The following is a 20,371-nucleotide window of genomic DNA, read 5'->3' as shown; positions in this document are numbered from 1 at the left end:
AGTAAATATCTTGTTATCTTTTTGAAGAGTCATTCCCCAGTAAGGTGGTTCGTTTTAGAGACTCTCTTTTGGCCAGTAAGTAGCCAAGAACATCATAACCTAACTTATAGCTGTCAAAATGTGTTCTGGATCAAGTAAAAATCTGTTATTCTAGTATTTCCTCTCCTCTCCTCTCCTACAATACATGAATAAGCATATAAAACATTATATACCTGTTCTGTTTCGACAAAGTTGGCAACATGACCATCATCATTTGTTCCTCGGACATTGAACCTTGTACCGGCTCGTTCACAACTTAATCTTGAAATGAGACAAGCCTTTGCCTGTTTATGAGCAGCATAAATTGTTCTGATTTCTACACCCCCACACATGAGGCGTAATAACCAGTCATCACAATTCACACCATAGTGCTTGAAATGCAAATGCAAAGACTGATTCCTACAGGAAAAAGAAGTAACTGCATTAGGTTACTGAATAATGAAGTATAAATTTTAACAGTGCCCCCAGAATATTAATTTATTCTTATTAAATTAAAAGGCACCAGTGGGAGTGTAGACTGGTGCAACCACTGTGGAAATCAGTATGGAGATACCTCAAAGAACTAGGACTGGAAGTCCCATTTGACCCAGCTATTCCCCTGCTGGGTATCTTCCCCAAAGAATTAAAAGAATCATACCACAGTGATATATGTGCACCCATGTTCATAGCAGCACAATTTGTAACAGCTAAAACATGGAAACAGCCCAAATGCCCATCAACTGGAGACTGGATCAAGAAAATGTGTTTTTTTAATAAAATGGAGTACTACTCAGCCATCAAAAATGAGAAATAAAAAAATTAAAAAAAACAAAAGCCGGGGATTTAGCTCAGTGGTTTCGCCGCCTACTGTGCAAGCTCAAGGACCCGAGTTCGATCCCTGGTACCAAAAAACAACAACAACAACAACAAAATGAGAAATCAGAGACATTTACTGCTAAATGGATGCACATTGAGGCGATACTCTTAAGTGAAATAAACAGGACACATGTGTAAATACCGAATAGTTTCCCTAGTGTGAGAAACTGAAAGTGTAAATAAGGACTAAAAGATATAATAATGTGAAATAGGAAGAAAAGGGGCAAAGGGGATGGGGAAGTGGGAGGGGTAGGGGAAAGGAAAGAAGGGAATGGAATATGAGAAAATGAAAAATGGAAACAAGGTCTTTGTAAATAGGGAGGGATGGAGGGGTTGAAGGGAGGGCAGAGGAAGGGGGAAAAAATAAGAACCAAGAGAGTAAGTAAAGGTGCATATCTCCTATGATGAATGTCATTATATTGTACATCTAAAATGTACCAATAAAAGGATATACAAAAAAATTTAAAAGGCACCAGTTGTTGATTCTTTGTAGTATCTCCCATGTGATCAGGATTTGGTTGATGAAGTCTTTGGTACATAAAGTGCCTTCCAACGCCAATGTCTTTGAGAGTTCTACCTACCTATCTTCCAGCCGGTTTAGTGTTTCTGTTTTAATATTTAGGTCTTTGATCCATTTTGATTTTAGTTTAGTGCATGGTGAGAGACATGAGTCTAGTTTTAGTCTTCAGCATGTGGAAAGCCAGTTTTTCCAGCACCATTTATTAAACAGGTTTTCTTCCAATGAATGTGTTTGGCCCCTTTGTCAAAGGTGGCTGAGGGTGTTTGGAGTTGTCTCTGCATCTTTCTAATCTGCTGCACTGATGCTCGGGTCTGTTTGTTTTTACTGTTGTTTGTGTTTTGTTTTGTTTTGCCAATACCATGCTGTTTTTATCACTGTAGCTCTGTAGTATAATTTCAAGTCAAGGATTATGATGCCTCCTACCTCACCTTTGTTGTCCAGAATTGTTTTTGCTATTCTAGGTCTCTTCTGGTTCCAAATGAATTTTAGGAATGTTTTCTCTAGTTCTGTGATGTATGCTACTGGTATTTTGATTGGGATTGCATTAAATCTGTATAATAATTTTGGGAATATGGCCATTTTCACTATGTTGGTCCTTTCTACCCAAGAGAAAGGAATATCTTTCCATTTTCTGATATCCTCTTCAATCTCCTTTTTCAGAGTACTGTAATTTTCAATGTAAAGATCTTTTACTTCCTTTGTCAGATTGAGTCCTAAGTATTTCATTTTTTTCAATGCTACTGTGAAAGGTGTTTCCCTAATTTCTCTCTCAGTGAGTTTATTATTTGTTTATAGGAATGATGCTGATTTTTGAGTTGACTTTGTATCCAGCTACACCACTGAATTTGGTTATTAAATCTAGAAGTCTTTTGGTGGAGTTTCTGAGGTCTTCTATGTACACTATCGTGTCATCTGCAAATAATGATAATTTAACATCTTCCCTTCCTATCTTTATTCCTTTTCCCTCTCTTGTCTAATTTCTCTGGCTAATATCCAAGAACTATATTGAATAGGAGTGGTGATAGTGGGCATCCTTGTCTTGTTCCTGATTTTAGAGGGAAAGCTTTCAATTTTGACCATTTAGTATGATGTTGGCTCTTGCTTTGCCATAGATGGCTTTTATCAGACTGAGGTAGAGACCATCTATTCCAATTTTCTGTAGAGTTTTTATCATGAATGGGTGTTGGACTTTGTTAAATGCTTTTTCTGTGTCTATTGGGATGATCATGTGATAAAGACATCGGTGTGGGCAAAGACTTCATGAACCAAACTCTGACTGCAAGTACTACAAAGAATCAACAACTGGGATCTCAGCTTATTAAAAAGCTTTTGTATAGCAAAAGAAATCACCAAGAGTGAAAAGACAGCCCACAGAGTGGGAAAAATTTTTAGCCAGTTGTTCCTAAAACAAAGGACTAATGCATTGAACATATAAAGAATTGAAAAAAATCAGACCTCCTAAATTTAAAGACCTGATCCAAAAATGGACATGTAAGATGAATTCACACTTCTCAGATGAAGAAGTACAAACAGCAAATATATAAAAAAAATGTTCACCATCACTCGTCATTTGAGAGATGCAAATTAAAACAATGCTGAGATCCATCTCACTCCAAAAAGAATGGCTATTATCAAGAAATCAACTAACAACAAATGCTGGTAGGGCTGTGGGGGAAAACAGACCCTTCTCCACTGTTGGTGGGAGTGTAGACTGATGGAACCACTGTGGAAATCAGTGTGCAGATTCCTCAAAACACTAGGATTAGAGGTCCCATTTGACCCAGTTATTCCCCTTCTGGGTATGTTCCGAAAAGAATTAAAAGCATCATACCACAGCCATATATGTGCACCCATGTTTACAGCAGCACAGTTTGTAATAGCTAAATCTTGGAAACAACCCAAATGCCCACCAACTGATGAACAGACCAAAAAGATAGATAAAAAAGATGTGTTTTTTTAGTACAATGAAGTACTACTACTCAGCCATAAAGAAGGATAAACTTGAGACATTTCTAAGTAAATGGATGCACCTTGAGATCATACTGTTAAGTGAAATAAATTAGACACACATGTGTAAATACTACATTGTCTCTCTGGTGTGAGAAACTAAAAGTAAGTATCAAAATGTATAATAGATATTGTGAAATAAGAAGGAACTGTTCAAAAGGAAAGGGGAACTAGGGAAAGGGTAGGGGTAAGGAAGGAAGGGAAAAGAAAAAACAATGAGAAAATAAGGATAAAATGGAAATAACACTTTGTAAATAAGAAGAGGAAGAGGGATTGAAGAGAGGGGAGGGGAATGAGGAAAAAAAGGAATCAAGATATATCATGTACAGTACAAATTCTCTACGATGAATGTGATCATTATGTATATCTATATTGTACCAATAAACTTAATTTTTAAAACTTAACACTGATCATACACAAAAAAAATAAATAAAAGGCACCAAAAAGAAATCAGTTCATTTAAATTTATTATGCTAGGGATCAGAAGATAAAGCTATAAAATGAAATTCTTAGACATGTAATCTACAGTTAGTATTAAAGATAATAGTTTTTGTGATTTCAGTATGTGTGTCGTTTCTGTTATTTCTTTTTATATAATGTTAATATGTTCTAAAAAGGAGCGTATTTAGACATCCACACCCCACACTATACAAAGCTCTACTTATAAAACAAGCTTTACAAGGCTCTATTTTATTAAAAGACCAAGTGGATATGGTGGCACATGCTTGTAATCTCAACACTCAGACAGCTAAGGCAGGAGGATTTGTGAGTTCACGTCCTGCCTGGGCTGCATAGCAATACCTTGTCTCAAAAAGAAAAAAAAAAGCCAGACATGGCTAATGCCTACTATATTAGACAGCACAAGCATAGGTTTTTCCAAATACTTTTATTTTCTAGGACTAGAGAACTGAAACCAGAGCCTCACACATGCTATGAAAGTGCTTTACCACTGAACTACAATCTTAGCCCCCTTCCAAAACTTTTAGCACTGTAAGTAACAGATGCACTTGGTTTACAAACATTTGTAGAAGAAAAAGTTATTCAAATAAACACTCAGAAGCCCAATTATTAAGACACAGATAAAAGTAGAGTCACAACAGCTAAAGCAGGGATGGGGGCTGCAGGGGTCTCTACCAGAAACCAGTCTTCTACAGAACACATAAGGTTCTGCGGAAACTTCTAAGCACCCTACCACTAAGAAAACTATGTTGTTAAGTGAAAAACCATTACCAATATAAATGTTCAGTTTTCTGTACTGTTGAAGGTTCTGTGTTTTAAAACTCTTCTACCATTTTTTTTCCCATTAAGTTTATGGGCACATTTTAGGTATAAAATACAGTTACATTCATCATTGGGATCTTGTACCATTACAGGGGTATCTTGGTTCTTTTTTTTTTTTTCCCCTTCCCCTGTCCTCCCTTCACCCCCTCCACCCTTCTCTATTTGGAAAGACTTTGTTTCCATTTTTTCCCTTTTCTCATATTTTTTCTTTTCCCTTCATTCTTTTCCCCTACCCATCCCACTTCCCCTGCTCCTTTAGACCTTTTCTTCCTGTTATACTACATCAATTATACATTTTTTAAATTACAATATCAAGATCTAGGAGACATTACCACAGATTTCACAGAATTTAAAAGGATATAGAAAGCATATTTCAAAAATCTTTTTTGAAATAAATTGGACAACTTCTAAGAAGTACCTTGGAAGACAAATTAATGAAACTAACTCTGGAGGAAATATAAAATTTGAATAGCACCTACTAAAGAAAGTATATTCCTAGCTTGAAAACCTACCTATATGACAACAGCAGGCTCATATACATTTTAACTGATAAATTATATCAAACAAAGCAGAAAAAAGAAGGAACACTTCTCCCCTCATTTTAGGAACTCAACATTGTGCTAATCCTAAAACTGGATAAAGATAATAGAAGAAAAAAGTATGAACATAGATAGAAATTTGTTTAACAAAACAAACTATTAGAAGTTAGATCTGGCAGTATGTAGAAAGTGGTTTTGTTATAGGGATGGCAGTGTTGGTTCTCTTCTACCATTTTAGGCAGAAGTCTTCCTTAGGTGCTCTATATTACTTAGTGGTCTTAACCAAGACACAAGAACTATGACAGAACTTTCTTGAAGACTCAGGGTCATCAACAGTAACAGATGGCAACACTGTTAGAGGAGTCCTCACTCTTGGCCCTGCGCAGGTTACAAGCTGCAGGGGAGGCAATGGGTGGTGATCATATGCAGTTCAGGTGGACCAGCTATGACCCCAATCTCTTACCCACTCAAGAAACTACGCAGCTCTGTGGGAAGGCCCTGCATTCAAACCCCAGTACCAAAAACAAAATAAAACCACACTAGAATGTCAATGAGTGATGAAATTGATAATGACATAGCATTAAGTCTGATAACCATTACTTATCTGACAAATACAGTGATATAAGCTCCCATACTTTACTATTTATTATACACTGATCTGAAATAAAGTTCAAAGGGACTGTGACCCAGTATATCCAAGTCACCACAGGTGAGAGCCATGGCATAGTATGGAGGTAAGACTCGCTTTTCCCATTTAGATAGCACTTGGATTCTAGGCATTTTGTGTGTTTCATCCTCTGCTGTCAGCTTTCATTTTTCTTGTCAGTGTGTCACTGCTTTAATTCTAGTTAAATTTATACACAACTCTTAACTGGCAGCAGTTTTGAATCACCCATGGAACAAAAGTACCTGGTTTTGTGACAGAATTTGGCACTCTGGCCACAATAATTACTGTGTCTTGCAAAATAGTTATACTAAACTACAGGGGAATGAACTCTAAAACCTTTCATTTTTCTACAGAACTTGAAGCTCAAGTATGCCAATCCTTAGCAAAATAATAAAAACTACAAAGGGAGCAAAATTTATCTTTGCTACATTAGCCATCCCTTTGTTCAATCTGTCACCTATTGGACAAACCCCTAAGGCTTTCTGTGATCTCAATGTCCCCATTTCTTCATTTAACTGAATGAAGAGATGAATTAATTATTCCTACTGATTAAACTTAGCAAATGCAGCTGCACCTGCAGGGACTTCAAATGTGACAGGAAAGCTCTTCTCTCTCCATCTGAGGAATCTGGGGTAGGAATGAGGAAGGAACAAAAACATAAGCACAGATGCAACATGATTACCTTTCTCAAAGGACTTCAATGTGTGCCTTCAGCAAAGTGTACAGTCAACCCAGGTTTAACTCCTGGAAGCTTATTTCTGAATGCTACACAAAAGTATGTCCCATCACCATAAGCTCCTTGAGCTGAGGGCACTTTAAGTCCAGTCATCTGCTCTATTAAGCCCTCCACTACCCCTGCCTCTTCTTTCCCATCCCTGTCTCCTCCCTTGCTAAGCCCAAGTCTCTGACAGAAAGTGCTCTAAAGTCTGCTTATTCTGCACTCTCTCCTCCCCTATGCACTGTTTTGGGTCAAGACACTTCCATGTAAGGTATAAGGTGACCAAACTGTTGTTCTGAAGTTAAGTTTCCTCTTTTAAGGCTGTTGATTTTGACCCCTCTGACAACGAGGGCAAATGGGTCCAACCCGAATGTGCTACTCAAGAACCGCTTAAGTGATGGTGAAAATGTGAAGGAGAGAAAATACACCGGAGAGACACCTTAGACCTGAATTACTGAGGGATGCTAAGAGCAAACAGTCCTGAGGCTTTGGTCTTATTATATGTCAACAGAATGAAATATAATTTGCACATGGCAGTTAGGAAAAAAAGCCAACATCAGTGAAATCTGGTCTGTTATAAAAAAGTTATACTAATTTGAGTCTCATGTTTTACTCGCCATTCATGCCTAGCTATAACACTGCACAGTAATACACAATCATGTAATATGTATGCAAGTTTTGTTCTCTATAGTAATAGACTTTGTCTATTTAATAATAATAATAAAGATGATCTACTTAAAATCCTAAAATTAAAAATAATAAGAGGTTGGTTTGCAAAGTTGATAATGCTAACGACAAGATTTCAGAACTCAGAATAAATATGAATAACATGACTTTATAACAACATCATTCCCAAATTTAAAACAAATATTTTAAGTATATTTCTGAAGTGAAAGGTCTTATCTGGACCAAGAAGAGCAAGTGGGCTTCATGTCACATGCCAAATTCAACACCACAATAGAGGCCACCTACCACCTCAAATGGCTTGGAAGCAAGGAAGCCAGGTGTGTGCCATCAGCCATATCCACCCCCTGCTATCCCTGGAGGACAGTAACTGTTGAACAAATCATATTGAGATCACTAAGCCACTGCACACATGATTGAAAAGGGGATAAATAAAACACAGACTCACCAGAAAAATCTATTGTCAGTGGTGTGTTCTTGCATGCTCCGATGTGCATTGAGACTCAGATCTAAACTGGCTCCAGATGCAGACCATGCAAAATAAAAGTTTCCTGAATTCAAAACCTTTCGCACTTCTGAAATGCGATCCTCATCTGAAGCATCAACTCGAAGTGATATAAACTCGGTAGAAGTAACTCGGAAAACTTCAGATTCTTGAATTTTTCCAACAGACATACATCCAGTGACCAGGACCAGATAATGTAACATAGTATCACCTACAAGAACCAAAGATTTTATTTGAATGAAAAAAAGCAATATTTCCAAGCCATTTAAAGTTTCTCGTAGCTGGCTATGGTGGCACACACTTGTAATACCAGCACTTGGGAGGCTGAGGCAGGAGGATCACTGTGAGTTCGAGGTCAGCCTGGGCTACACAGTGAGTGCAAGGCCAGCCTGAATGACAGAGTGAGTGAGACCTTGTCTCAAAAATAAATAAATAAAGCTGCTTCTGATTTTTACTTTTGTCTCCATCTTTCAAACTGGACACTGTGTGGTTACTTTAAATTTATCATAGATATGGTTAAATTCACAACTAGATTTTTTTTTTCAGTTGAAAAAAATTCCTTGCTTAAACAAATTTAGTACAATAAGCATTTAAACATTAACAGGACAAGCTCACATTTATGAAATTGGTCCTCTATTTAACCTGAGGCTATACAAATTTATCAAATAGAAAATATATGTATTGCCTTTACTACCTTTCTTTGTGATGGTCAGAAATTCAGATAAGGCAATAAATGTGAAAATTCTTTATAAATAGCAAAGCAGAAAACATGGTGTACAAATGTTAACTGACAATAATGACATATGGGCCTAAAAATCCTTGACAACAATTTATGAAGCCATTTGTTTTGCAAATACTTTCACAGACATTTTTCATCTAATGACAAAAATTCTATGAAATGAGTATCAAGTTGGAACTCAGCAGTAACGTGCTCTGAGCATGACCTTTGACCCAGGTGGAAGTGGGCCTGAAATCTCAGCTCTACTATCTATCTAGACCAACTTCAGCATATTAGCATAACCAAACTGAGATGTAACCTTATGTAAAAAGGGATTAAAATACCTCAGAGTTACTTAAAACAATTACTTGGAAGGCATGCAGGCACAGTGCTTTATCTGTGACAGATTAATAACACATGACAAATCTCCATTTTATAGACTAACACACCCTTTCGTTTAGGTGATTCTTTTGTTTTCCCTGTTTGGTTTTCCACTGTTAGACTATCTCAATGAAGGAAGCCACGTGTAGGATCTTCATGACAGGACACAAACTCTGGAATTCAAAGTCAGAAAAGCTTAAGGATGTAGTATGTCTTCTTGGGCAATAAACATTACCACTGGATTAGCCTAATATTTAAGATGTAACCACACTTTATAAACTCAGTTACAGAGTCTGATATGATACATAGGTAGTCTCTCTCAAATCCTTAAAATTACAAAAATGAAATGAAAACAATACATGAATTATACTGAATAACAAACTTACCAAGATTCAACCGCAAAACACCTAAGAGTCCATATGCATCCAGGACTTTGGAGTATATACCCTTGATTGCCTCTTTTTCTGCAGATGCTACAAAAAAAAAAAGTTTGGATTAAGAAAAATTATCTGAGCCCTTTGCTTCTCGGCTGCCATGAGCCGAGCAGTTGACTGACTAACACAAGATCAAATTTCTACAACTATGTTTCTGGAGGTCATGGGCCAATAAAGGAAATTTTACTTAGACTGCTGTACCACTCTCGCCAACACAGAGGAGGTGAGCCACTCCCAACCCACAGTGGGAGGCTTCCGGGCCGCATACCACCCCTCCCAGCGCATAGGAGGTGAGCCGCTCTGGGTGCACAGGCGGAGGCTTGCAGGCCGCTGTGCCACCCCTGCCAGCACAGAGGAGGTGAGCCACGCAGACGCCAGCAACACTCCACCCCCCACCCCACCTCCCGTGGAAATGAGAAGACACGTAAATAAGTCTCAAAACCAGACTTCCAGATCACCTACAGCAACCCCAAAGGGAAACAAGAGAGAACACTCTGATACTCAACCACCTGGACTCCCCGAACTGGCAATAAAAGAGGATCTGGAAAAAGTGAAATCAGAAATAATTTCTCAGATAATGGCAGAGATTGTGCTCATAGTGCGAGACATGATTAATAAATCTAGAGAGGAGCTGAGGAACATGATGGAATCCCAACATAGGAAACAAATGGAATCCATAAAACAGATGCAAACAGATTTCCAGGAGATTAAAAACTCCATTGAAAGCCTATGCAGCAGAATGAGCCAATGTGAAGACAGAATTTCAGATATGGAAGATAAGATTGCAATTAGTGACCAGGAAAAGAAAAATTGCTTCAAAATTGTAAGGGACCACGAGAAATCAATCCAGCAACTGCTAGACGATCCAAAGAAGAATAACATAAAACTGATTGGAGTCAACAAAGAAACAGGAGAGAGTGCAGATAACATAAAAAAAATGTTCACATAAGTGATGGCAGAAAACTTCCCAAGCAGGGGAAAAGAACTTGACATACAGATAAATGAGACATATCAGACTCCAACTAGCCTTGATCAAAAAAAATCTACACATAGGCATATAATAGTTAAGATTCCAGAAACCCAACAGAAGAACAAAGTTCTACAAGCACTTAGAGAAAAGAAACAAATCACATACAAAGGAAAGCGCACCAGAATCACAGCAGACTTCTCAATGTAAACCCTCAAGGAAAGAAGAGCTTGGAGTGACATATTTCAAGCCCTAAAGGAAAAGAGCCTCAACCCAGACTGATGTACCCTGCAGAATTATCTTTCAAAATTGATGGAGAAATAAGATACTTTCATGACAAAGAGCACCTTAAGAACTTCACGAATACCAAACCAACACTCCAAAAAATTTTAGACAATATCCTAGGAAAAGACAACGAGGATCACAACCCCAGGAAGCCCAGTACAATGAATCCGTCCGGCACGACAAGAAATGAAATGCAAAGGGGGAGAATCCAACAAACAGAAAGTCATGACAATGATAAGTCAATATGTATGAGTTATAACCATCAACGTTAATGGTCTCAATTCACCAATCAAAAGAAACAGACTGGCAGAATGGGTCAAGATGCAAGATCCAACAATATTCTGCATACAAGTAACACATTTAATTCAAAAAGAAACTCATAGTCTGAAAGTTAAAGGGCGGAAAACAATACTCCATGTGACAGGAACCCCCCCACCCCAAAAAAAAGCAGGAGTAGCTATCCTCTTTGCAGATCAAGTGGATTTCAAATGAAAAACTGAAACACTCTAGTCCCAAGAATTTCAGATAAGGGATAGTCAACTTGTATGAATAAATCTATTGTGAACATGCGTTTTCATTCCTCTCAAGTAAAAACTTAAGAACAGGACTGTTGGTTCTTAACAGTAATACAAGAAATTTCTATATTGTTTTCCAAAATGGTTTTATCATTTTACATTCACATTAGCAGTATTAGAAAGTTCTAACTGGTTCACACCTAAGCTGACATTTGTTCTTTTAAAACTTTTAACTTCATCTCCCTAATGAGTGTATAATTCCATCTTGTTATTGCACTGATTAGTATTTTTCTGGTTCTAGTGTGGCACACTTTTCCTTGTGCTGTACTGGCTATTTATCATCTTCTTGTGTCTACTTTTTTTTTTTCTTGTGTCTACTTTTTAATTGGGTTGCCTATTAATGAGGTGTAAGAGTTCTTTATATATTCTGGTCATAGGTTATATGCATTATAAATATGGTCTGTTTAAGGACTTTTCATTTTAATGATGCCATTTAAAGTTCTAAACTCTGATGGAATCTCATTTATCAATTTTTTTCTTTTATACATCATGTTTTTTATATCCTAGAAAATTCTTGCCTACCCTAAATTCATAAACATTTTCCTTTACAATTTCTTCTTAATGTTTTATAGTTTTAGTCTTTCATATTTAGGTTCATGGAACCTTTCAAGTTATTTTTATGTATGGAAATAAAGGGTTGAGGTTAATTTTTTATATACAAATACCAGGTGTTCTAGTGACATTTGCTGAAAACACTATCTTTTCCTCTGCTCTTGAATTGAGTTTATGTTCTGTAAAATGTTAATGTTAAATAATCTTTCAAAACTCAGTGGACCATGTATGTGTGGTTCTATTTCTAGATTCTCTGTTTTATTCCAATGATCTATAAGTCTTTCCTTAGACCAACACTGCCTTGATTATTATAGCTTTAGAGGAAGTCTTAAAATTAGGTATAAAATGTGTTTCAACACTTTTTTTTCTTTTTCTTTTTACTTTTCTAGGTCCTTTGTACTCCTACATAACTTTTAAATTACAATATCCAATTCTTCCTTTATAGCAAGTATACATGGACCTGAATTTTTATATATACCTTGTGTTTTCTAATCCTGCTAAATTCAAATACAAGTTCTAGGGGCTTCTAGAGATTTCTTAGTATTTTCTTTGTAGATGATTATTTCATCTACATATAAAGATTTTACTTCTACATTACCAATCCTATGCTATTTGTTTATTTTTATTGCCAGACTATTTTGGTTCAAGCCTATGTTTCAAAGTTTAATGGACAGATGAAGAGTAGGCATATCTGCCCTTGTTCCCCACCTTAGAGAGAAAGCATTGTATCTTTTCCATTCATATAAGGTGTTTTTGCTAGAAGTATGGAGTACATGTCTTTGATCTGTTGAGAAGGATCTGTTCTACTTCTAGTCTCCTGACAGCTTTTACCACGAACAGCTGTAGAGTTTAGTCCAATACTTTAACTACTGACAGGATCATATGCCTTTTTCCTTTCCTTTGTTAAAATGATGACTTATGGGGGTGGATCTTCCAATGCTGAACCAACACTGCCATCCCTATAATAAAACCACTTTCTATATACTGCCAGATCTGACTTCTAATAGTCTGTTTTGTTAAACCAATTTTTATTTATGTTCATATTTTTCTCTTCTATTATCTTTATCCAGTTTTAGGATTAGCACAATGTTGAGTTCCTAAAATGAGGGGAGAAGTGTTCCTTTTTTCTGCTTTAAATGTTTGACATAATTTATCAGTTAAAATGTATATGAGCTTGCTGTTGTCATATAGGTAGGTTTTCAAGCTAGGAATATACTTTCTTTGATAGGTGCTATTCAAATTTTATATTTCTTCCAGAGTCAGTTTCATTAATTTGTCTTCCAAGGTACTTCATAGAAGTTGTCCAATTTATTTCAAAAAAGATCTTTGCAATAAGCTTTCTATATCCTTTTAAATTCTGTAAAATCTATGGTAATGTCCTCTAAATCTTGATATTATAATTTTTAAAAAATGTATAATTGATATTGTGTAATAGGAAAAAAAGGCCTAAAGGAGTAGGGGAAGTGGGAGGGGTAGGGGAAAGGAAAGAAGGGAAAAGAGAAAATATGAGAAAAGGAAAAAAATGGAAACAAAGTCTTGGCAAATAGGGAAGGGTAGAGGGGGTGAAAGAAGGGCAAGGAATGGGGAAAAAATAAGAACCAAGATATGTCATGTAAAGGTACAAGATCCCAATGATGAATGTAACTGTACTTTATACCTAAAATGTACCAATAAACTTAATGGAAAAAGAAAAATCCTCTCACAGTGATCTGAACTCCGTCTTACTCATCCTTTTATTCCTAACACTCAGTAGTGCTTGACATATAGCAGACTGACGAAACACGTAAAGGATAAAAGCTACTGACAATATCTGGCCACACAATTAAATATAGGAATAGGAAAACCTCTAGTCTAACTTTTGTCTTATTTCTTGAGTTTCTTACTATTATCTTTCTAAGGAGTATAGCCTACAGAAAAATTTCCCTAGGATAGGCTGAGTCTGTTGAGAGATAAAACAGCAGCAGCAACAACAAAAACAAAATCCTGAAACTTTAAAGGGAAAACCTTCTTACACACATAGCAAACACACATTAAAAACTGTGAGAGAAACAAGAACCAAAGAAATATAAACTACAGCCAGTATTTCAAAGGAAAATTACAAATAATATAAAGTCTACAATTCAGAAAGATATGATCTTCTTCCCCATTCCTTTCCATTCCAGGTTTCTGGCCTTCTCTGAGCTATCTTCTACCCTCCTTTTTCCATTCTCTCACCCTGCACCTAACTCACCTCTTAGCTGACTGGTTTACTCTGCATTTATCTCTTATCCACTTCCTCTTACCTCATACACCTACAATATAGAATTATAGAACTTTTGGCAGCACTCCTGTGTTCCCCATTAGAAAATCACTGTAAGCAGATCCTTCTGACCTTCCTGTCTACTGCCAACAAGACAGCTCTTCTCAGCTCTGTGCTCTGCCTAACACTCCTTGTCACACTCCATTACAGATCTCTTCCTTTGCCTTGCAGTTCTTCTCCAGAGTTCTACAGAACATCTCACTTTCCTCCTCACCTCAGACCATCTACTCTTAAGCGTTCTTCCTAGTGATCTCACCTCTGCCTTGCAATCAGTTATGGTCTGCTAATTGGCACCACAGGCTAAGACTAAATGATGCAATCCCTCAATTAACTAATATTGTCACAATTCTTTACATCTTCATAATTTAGTTTGGCCCTTTAACCACTCAGAGTGGGGAAGATTTAGTGGGGATTTGTACTCCATTCTGCATTCCTGGAATTCCTAAGTATTATTGCACTACCATCCAATAACATGCAACACAAATATAAAACACTGCAACATAAATGTAACTGTATTTTATAAAACTGAATCATCTTCCTCTAAACACTGTTTCATTAAAAGTAGTACATGTAGGGCTGGGGATTTAGCTCAGTGGTTCCGCTGCCTGCCTTGCAAGCACAAGGTCCCGAGTTTGATCCCCAGTACCAAAAAAAAAAGTAGTATATGTGTATAAAAGTAAATACTAGAAAGACTTGTTTCTATCTCTCATGACAGGAGATACAGCTGCTAGGACAAATACTATTCTAGAGTTGTACAAGTTATATGTTATATGCATTTAAAATCCCATCACTGACAGAGTAATAGAAACTACTAAATGTACCTGTTTCAGCAGCAATCATCATTTGGGGAGAGGGAGAGAATCTGGGGCAGGCACTGTGTGAGCAAGGAGGCTTCTTTAATGCTTTAGTGACCAGTTAGCAGCCTGAGTCTGAAGGGTTGTCCGCATAGAGCAGGCAAAAAACAAAGAATTTAAAGGGAAGGGGAAGGGTTATTGCCTTGAAGAGTTTGGGGAGGGGGCATACACAGGGAGGTTACTCTTCTCAGACGGCCGGTGTCTTGTCTTTATTCTTCTCTGAGGTTTCCTGTACTTTTGCTGCTTGATGGGCCTGGGCCACACTCTGCACTCACTCCTGCTTGCTATCCACAGAGGCGGTGCACACTGTGGCCTACATAGTTGACAGCTATTATGAGTTAAAAATAAAATACAAGTCATCACCTTCCTTTAGAAAATAGAAAAAGTAATTCTGTAACATACATTACCATGTAACAAAATATTCTCCTTTCTAATAAGGCAAAATAATTACCTTCTCATTAATTCTGCTACAAATTCTGCTACTTGAACAACATACCAAGTCTCCTGGGCCCAAGGAAGGTCTACCTAAATAGACTGTCACTTGAATCTAACATGTAAGGCAGTGCCATGCTGTTTAGTTATTTGTGCTTTTGTATTATATTTTGAGACTTGGAACACAGGATATGTATATATACAAAACTGTTCATATGTTTTAGATAATAGACTAAAGGAAAAATAATTCAAAGAGAAGATGAGATGTCTTCTTCCCTACTAGAATTTTTTGGTTTCCCTTAAAATATTAAAATATATTTATACCATTATGACAGTAACTAACACTCTGCTAGGTGTTTTCATGTACTATTCAATTTTCACAACAATCCTCAGAGCAAAATTACTATTTCCACTTGATATGAGGAAACGGGGCGGGGGGGGGGGGAGGCAGACAGACAAGACAGACAACGGACAGGGATAGATTACTAATTTGTTACTAACTTGCCTAAGCCTAAACAGCTAGTTAGAGAATGGAGCTTCATGAGAGAAGGGAATTTCTTTCAGGCCTGCCCTTTTCCAGCAGCACAGTACTCAGCAGGGATTGTATTTATATTCAATGAATTAGTAAGGTAAATTTAAAACAATGTTCCAATTTCACTAGAAAATACACACTTCCTAAGCATTTTTTTTTAAATCTAAAGGACCAGATATTTCCCTCTTCTTCCATATATGCTTCAAAGGTGTGGGACAGAGACGAGGGAGGTCCAATGCAGGCTGTCAGAGCCCAGGGGCAGTATGGATGGCCCTGATCGTGGAGCTGAAGTCAGAGACAGTGGAAAAGGGCATTTGCTTGGGAGAGGGGCAGCCTGGAATGAGGTATGGAAATATTACTGGAGTGAGGATGATGGTATCCATGTAGGGATTTGGGGGTACGATATGTTAGACTTGAAAGGGGTGGAGAGGGCAGGGTGCACAGGATAAGAGCCTATAGCAGTGTGTTGAAAGCCCTAGTAGGATGGGGTGAGCACCTATCTAGGCTGCAGTGGTAACAGGAGAGTTATGGTACCGGGGATCGAACTTGGGTCCTTGTACTTGCGCAGCAGGTGGCAAAACCACTGAGCTAAATCCCCGGCCAACAGAAGAGTTATATACTGAGAAATGACCAAGGATAAAGGGAGCCAGGCTGTTCAATGATAGATAAAGGAATTACAAATATGGACAGAAAGAAAATGAGAATAAATACTGCAGTGTCAACTGGACCTGGAGTTAGTGTGATCTCACAGTTTTCTAGACAGAGAGAAGATATAAGTGGGTGTGCATAATTATACACAATATACACATACATATTTACATATAGCTCTTGGGACTACACATTGAAAGGACCTGGAATCAGCAATAGTCCTAAAATCAACAAATCCAGAGCTTGGTTTCTAAATCCCGTTCACCATAAAAAGGAACTAGAACTTAACAGAAGAATTGGCTGATTTCAGGAGAAGGGTAGAGACAAGATGAACCTAAAACATACACTTGTGCCAGAAAGAAAGGAAATGTTAAAAGAATAATAGAGATATGTCACAAAAATCCTGAGGCCAGCTTAAAAGGGTTTTTATTGATGAAATCTTGGAAAATTTTATCAAAATAAACAGTAAGAATAATGGGAACCTATGAACTGAAAATCTGATGAGATATTTATATAGTTTCAACATACCTTCCCTCAAAACAATTACAGAGAAAAGAACAGTCTGCCAGACATTCCAGTGTCTTAGTCCCGTAATCAAAGTGAACACCAACAGGAAAGTATTAAGACAAAAATGTGTGCCACCTGACAGGGCACAATGACAAGAAAGCAGAAGCATTTCTGTAACCTCAATTTCGGCCCAAGGATCCAGCAGAAAACCCAAAATGAGTGACGCTGTACAAAATAACCAGGCTTCATCTTCAAATTTCTTAAGGTCATCAATGTCAAAGACTGAGAAATTTTTCCAGATTTAAGACTGGAGACATGACAACTAAATTGTACAAATCTAAAATGGATCTTTCTGCTATAAGAAACATTATTGAAACAACTGGTGAAATTTGAATGGAGTCTGAGAACTTGATAGTAACAATCAGTATTATTTTTATGATGGGTTATATTACAGTTATGCAAGAGAATGTCTTTTTAGGAAATACATAGTAAAGCATTTGGGGGTGATGAAGCATGTCAGCAACCTAGTCTACTAAAATAGTTCAGTGCCAGACATGGTGGTGCATGCCTGTAACCTCAGCACTCAGGAGGATGAGCCAGGAGGATTGACATGAGTTTGAGGTCAGCCTGGGTTACACATAAATTCAAGTCCAGCCTGAAGTACACAGGGAGACCCTGTCTTAAAAAAAAAAAAAAAGTTCAGAAAAAAATTTTTATATTGAACTTTATCTTTTCCATGTGTTTTAAATGGTTTCAAAAATTTTTAAATATAATCAGCAAAAATACATGTACACATTCCTAAATTAAGCATTTATCTCTAACTGGTATTAATAAGATAAACTCTTTTAAGACCTTATTATCTCCTCCCCATATATTTTTGAACCAGAGAAAAAGATTTCCTTATTTAATGAGGCCCTGAAATATACAAAACTATATGATGTAAGAGGGATGAATCTAATTACTGCACTGATAATTAAATGTTTGCTAATTGGACTGGGTAAGCTCAGTGGTTCCGCTGCCTGCCTCACAAGCGGCAAGGTCCCAAGTTCAATCCCCAGTACCAAAACAAAAAAAAAAAAGTTTGCTAATCGAATAAAAAATAAAATTTTACCTTACTATTGAAAGTATTCCAGTGCCCTCACAGTATTGAAGTTCATATTGAACAATCCCTCATCATGAGGTTTGGAAATGTTCCAGTGTGCTGGTCTGTAGGAGGGAGTGGGGGGGGAGGGGAGAAAGAGAGAGACGGAGGCGGGGTGGTGGGGACATAGGCATTGTTAAATGATTACAGGCCAAAATTTAAACTGGTGGAGTTTATGAAGTGGCAGGGTGTTTGGACGCTCAGAGGAAACAGAAAGAATGAGCAGAAGTGAAAGTTCAGGAGGCTACAGTGACATAAAAGTTCAGGTTACTTTCCTGCTAGTGCAGTCTTTCAAGGTACCCACTGTGCTTTCAATGAGGGGAACAAACTACCTTTTGTGGAAAAGTTCACACATTTTTTTTCTTCTCTTCATTGTGGTTTCTAAACAAACAAGATGCAAGCAAAAGCAAACTTTTGTGTTTATAAGTAACTAATTTCCAACTACCCAAGTAGGTATGAATAGCCAAGAAGCCCATTGTTTGTGGGGGTCATTCTGACCCAATCAAGATCTTCGACAGTTCAACTAAGGTAAAGAGGCCTGGGCCTCTCTAGTTCCAGTGTTAAACAAGAAGCTAAGTAAATCTCAGCCTCTAAAGTTACTGCTATTGTACCTCAGGGATATGTAGTACTGAACCCCTTCAACATCTTATTTGAAAGGGAAAAAACTCCTCTTCCTATGACACTCTCAACACTATCTTTCATCCATATCTTAAATATTTCCTTAGTTACCTTTGGCATAACTTTACAATTACAGCTATATTTTAAATATATACTCACATCATTATCACTGATCCTATGAAGAGTCTCCGTTTCTACTACTAGTGAATATGTGACTAGAAAGAAGGTCATAGGGTAGAATTTAAAACAAAATATGTGCCAAGATCATAAAAATATTTGAGGCCTTGTAAAGATTAGAAATTGATTGGATCTTTGATATTAGAAAGTACCATTAAGTTTTCAGATACGGTGATGATGGTATTATGGCTATATGAAGAAAATACATGCTCTTAGAAATACAGGCTGAACTATTTGTGATATCTGAGATTTACTTCAGAATAAATGGGGACACAGAGATAGTGAGTAGGGATATAGATAAACAAAAGTCCCTAGAAATTCATAACTGTATCTTACTTTCTATTTTGATGTATGTTTGATAGGTCCCAAAGTAAAAACATTTTAAAAGTTTATTCTGACAACATTTTTTGCCATATTAGATAAATTCAAGAAAAGAGAGAGGACAAGATAACTCTGGCCAGTCTGATAGCCAGAAGTGACTGGACTTTAAGAGAAGTGCTTTCCTCCAATTACCCCAGAGCAGAGACATTTGGACTTCTATAAATTTGGAAGACAGCAGTAAGTCTTTCAACCTTTCGAATGGCTCCACAACTTGCTCCTCCCAAGGTTATCAAATATTCATCAAAAATAAATATACAATAAATTGGGAAAGGAGATTTGCCAATTTCAGAATGCAGGCCAAGAAATAATTGCTATATTCTGTCATAAATATTTTCTTTACATCTACCTTTAATACTCTAGTCTGTTAAAACTGTTTGAAACTATTCCTAGACTATAAGAAGTTTTCTTTTGCTTATTATCACAGAGAGAGGTTAAGAAAAATTAAAACTATATAAAACCATAGGGCAGCCATATCCACATCTTAATTAACATACCTCATTCATTATTTTAGCTCTGTGCATGCTTTCCAAGTTCGTTACCCACATAAACTGGTGATTAAAGGTAAGCCTAACCTACAGCTCTTATTTAAACTACAGGAGGGTAACAAAAATAAAAGTTGTAAAGATGGTCTTTTTAAATATTACAGAAAATGCTCAGTATAAATAAAATCAATTGTTCTCTATCAAAATTTAACATATCAATAGTTCTCTATTAAATTATTCATCAAAATATCAATAGTTCTCTATCACATTATTGGACACACACCCTCCATTTTTTTGCTGTAGTAGTTTCTTTGTATAGTACTATGCCATAGTATGACATAACTGGTGTTACTCAGTACTGTTGTGAATTAATTATACCCTCCATTCCAAAGTTAGAATTTATGGGGAATTATGTTAAAATCAGACTTCAGATTTCGGTTAGAATACAGAAATTCAGATGAAAACATAATCACCTCCCTATTTCTTGATTTCAGGAGTTGTGACTCTAAAAGAGGCTTATTTCCATAGCATACTTGTTACACAGAGACTGTGGCTGCATTGCTATCTCTACTA

At 36.9% G+C, this 20,371-nt stretch overlaps 1 protein-coding gene across 40 annotated transcripts in view; it reads right to left on the bottom strand.

The window, feature by feature from the left end:
• Synj1 (synaptojanin 1) overlaps window positions 1-20,371 on the bottom strand; it is a 95,603-nt gene that overhangs the window by 60,217 nt on the left and 15,015 nt on the right. For all 40 annotated transcript variants that reach the window (XM_021256179.2, XM_021256182.2, XM_021256168.2 and 37 more), the window contains exons 3-5: window positions 9,301-9,387; window positions 7,759-8,026; window positions 213-438 (exon numbers count right to left, since the gene is read on the bottom strand). In XM_021256179.2, coding sequence (XP_021111838.1) covers window positions 213-438; window positions 7,759-8,026; window positions 9,301-9,387 — 581 coding nt within the window. The remainder of the gene's footprint in view (window positions 1-212; window positions 439-7,758; window positions 8,027-9,300; window positions 9,388-20,371) is intronic.

The sequence above is a fragment of the Heterocephalus glaber genome, unplaced genomic scaffold (genome assembly GCF_053883595.1).
Source record: "Heterocephalus glaber isolate CG9 unplaced genomic scaffold, H.glaber_assembly_v1.0 deba00000122, whole genome shotgun sequence".
Lineage (NCBI taxonomy): Eukaryota > Metazoa > Chordata > Mammalia > Rodentia > Bathyergidae > Heterocephalus > Heterocephalus glaber.
The sequence above is the reverse complement of the archived record's forward strand: the minus strand, read 5'-3'. Positions and strand labels throughout refer to the sequence as shown.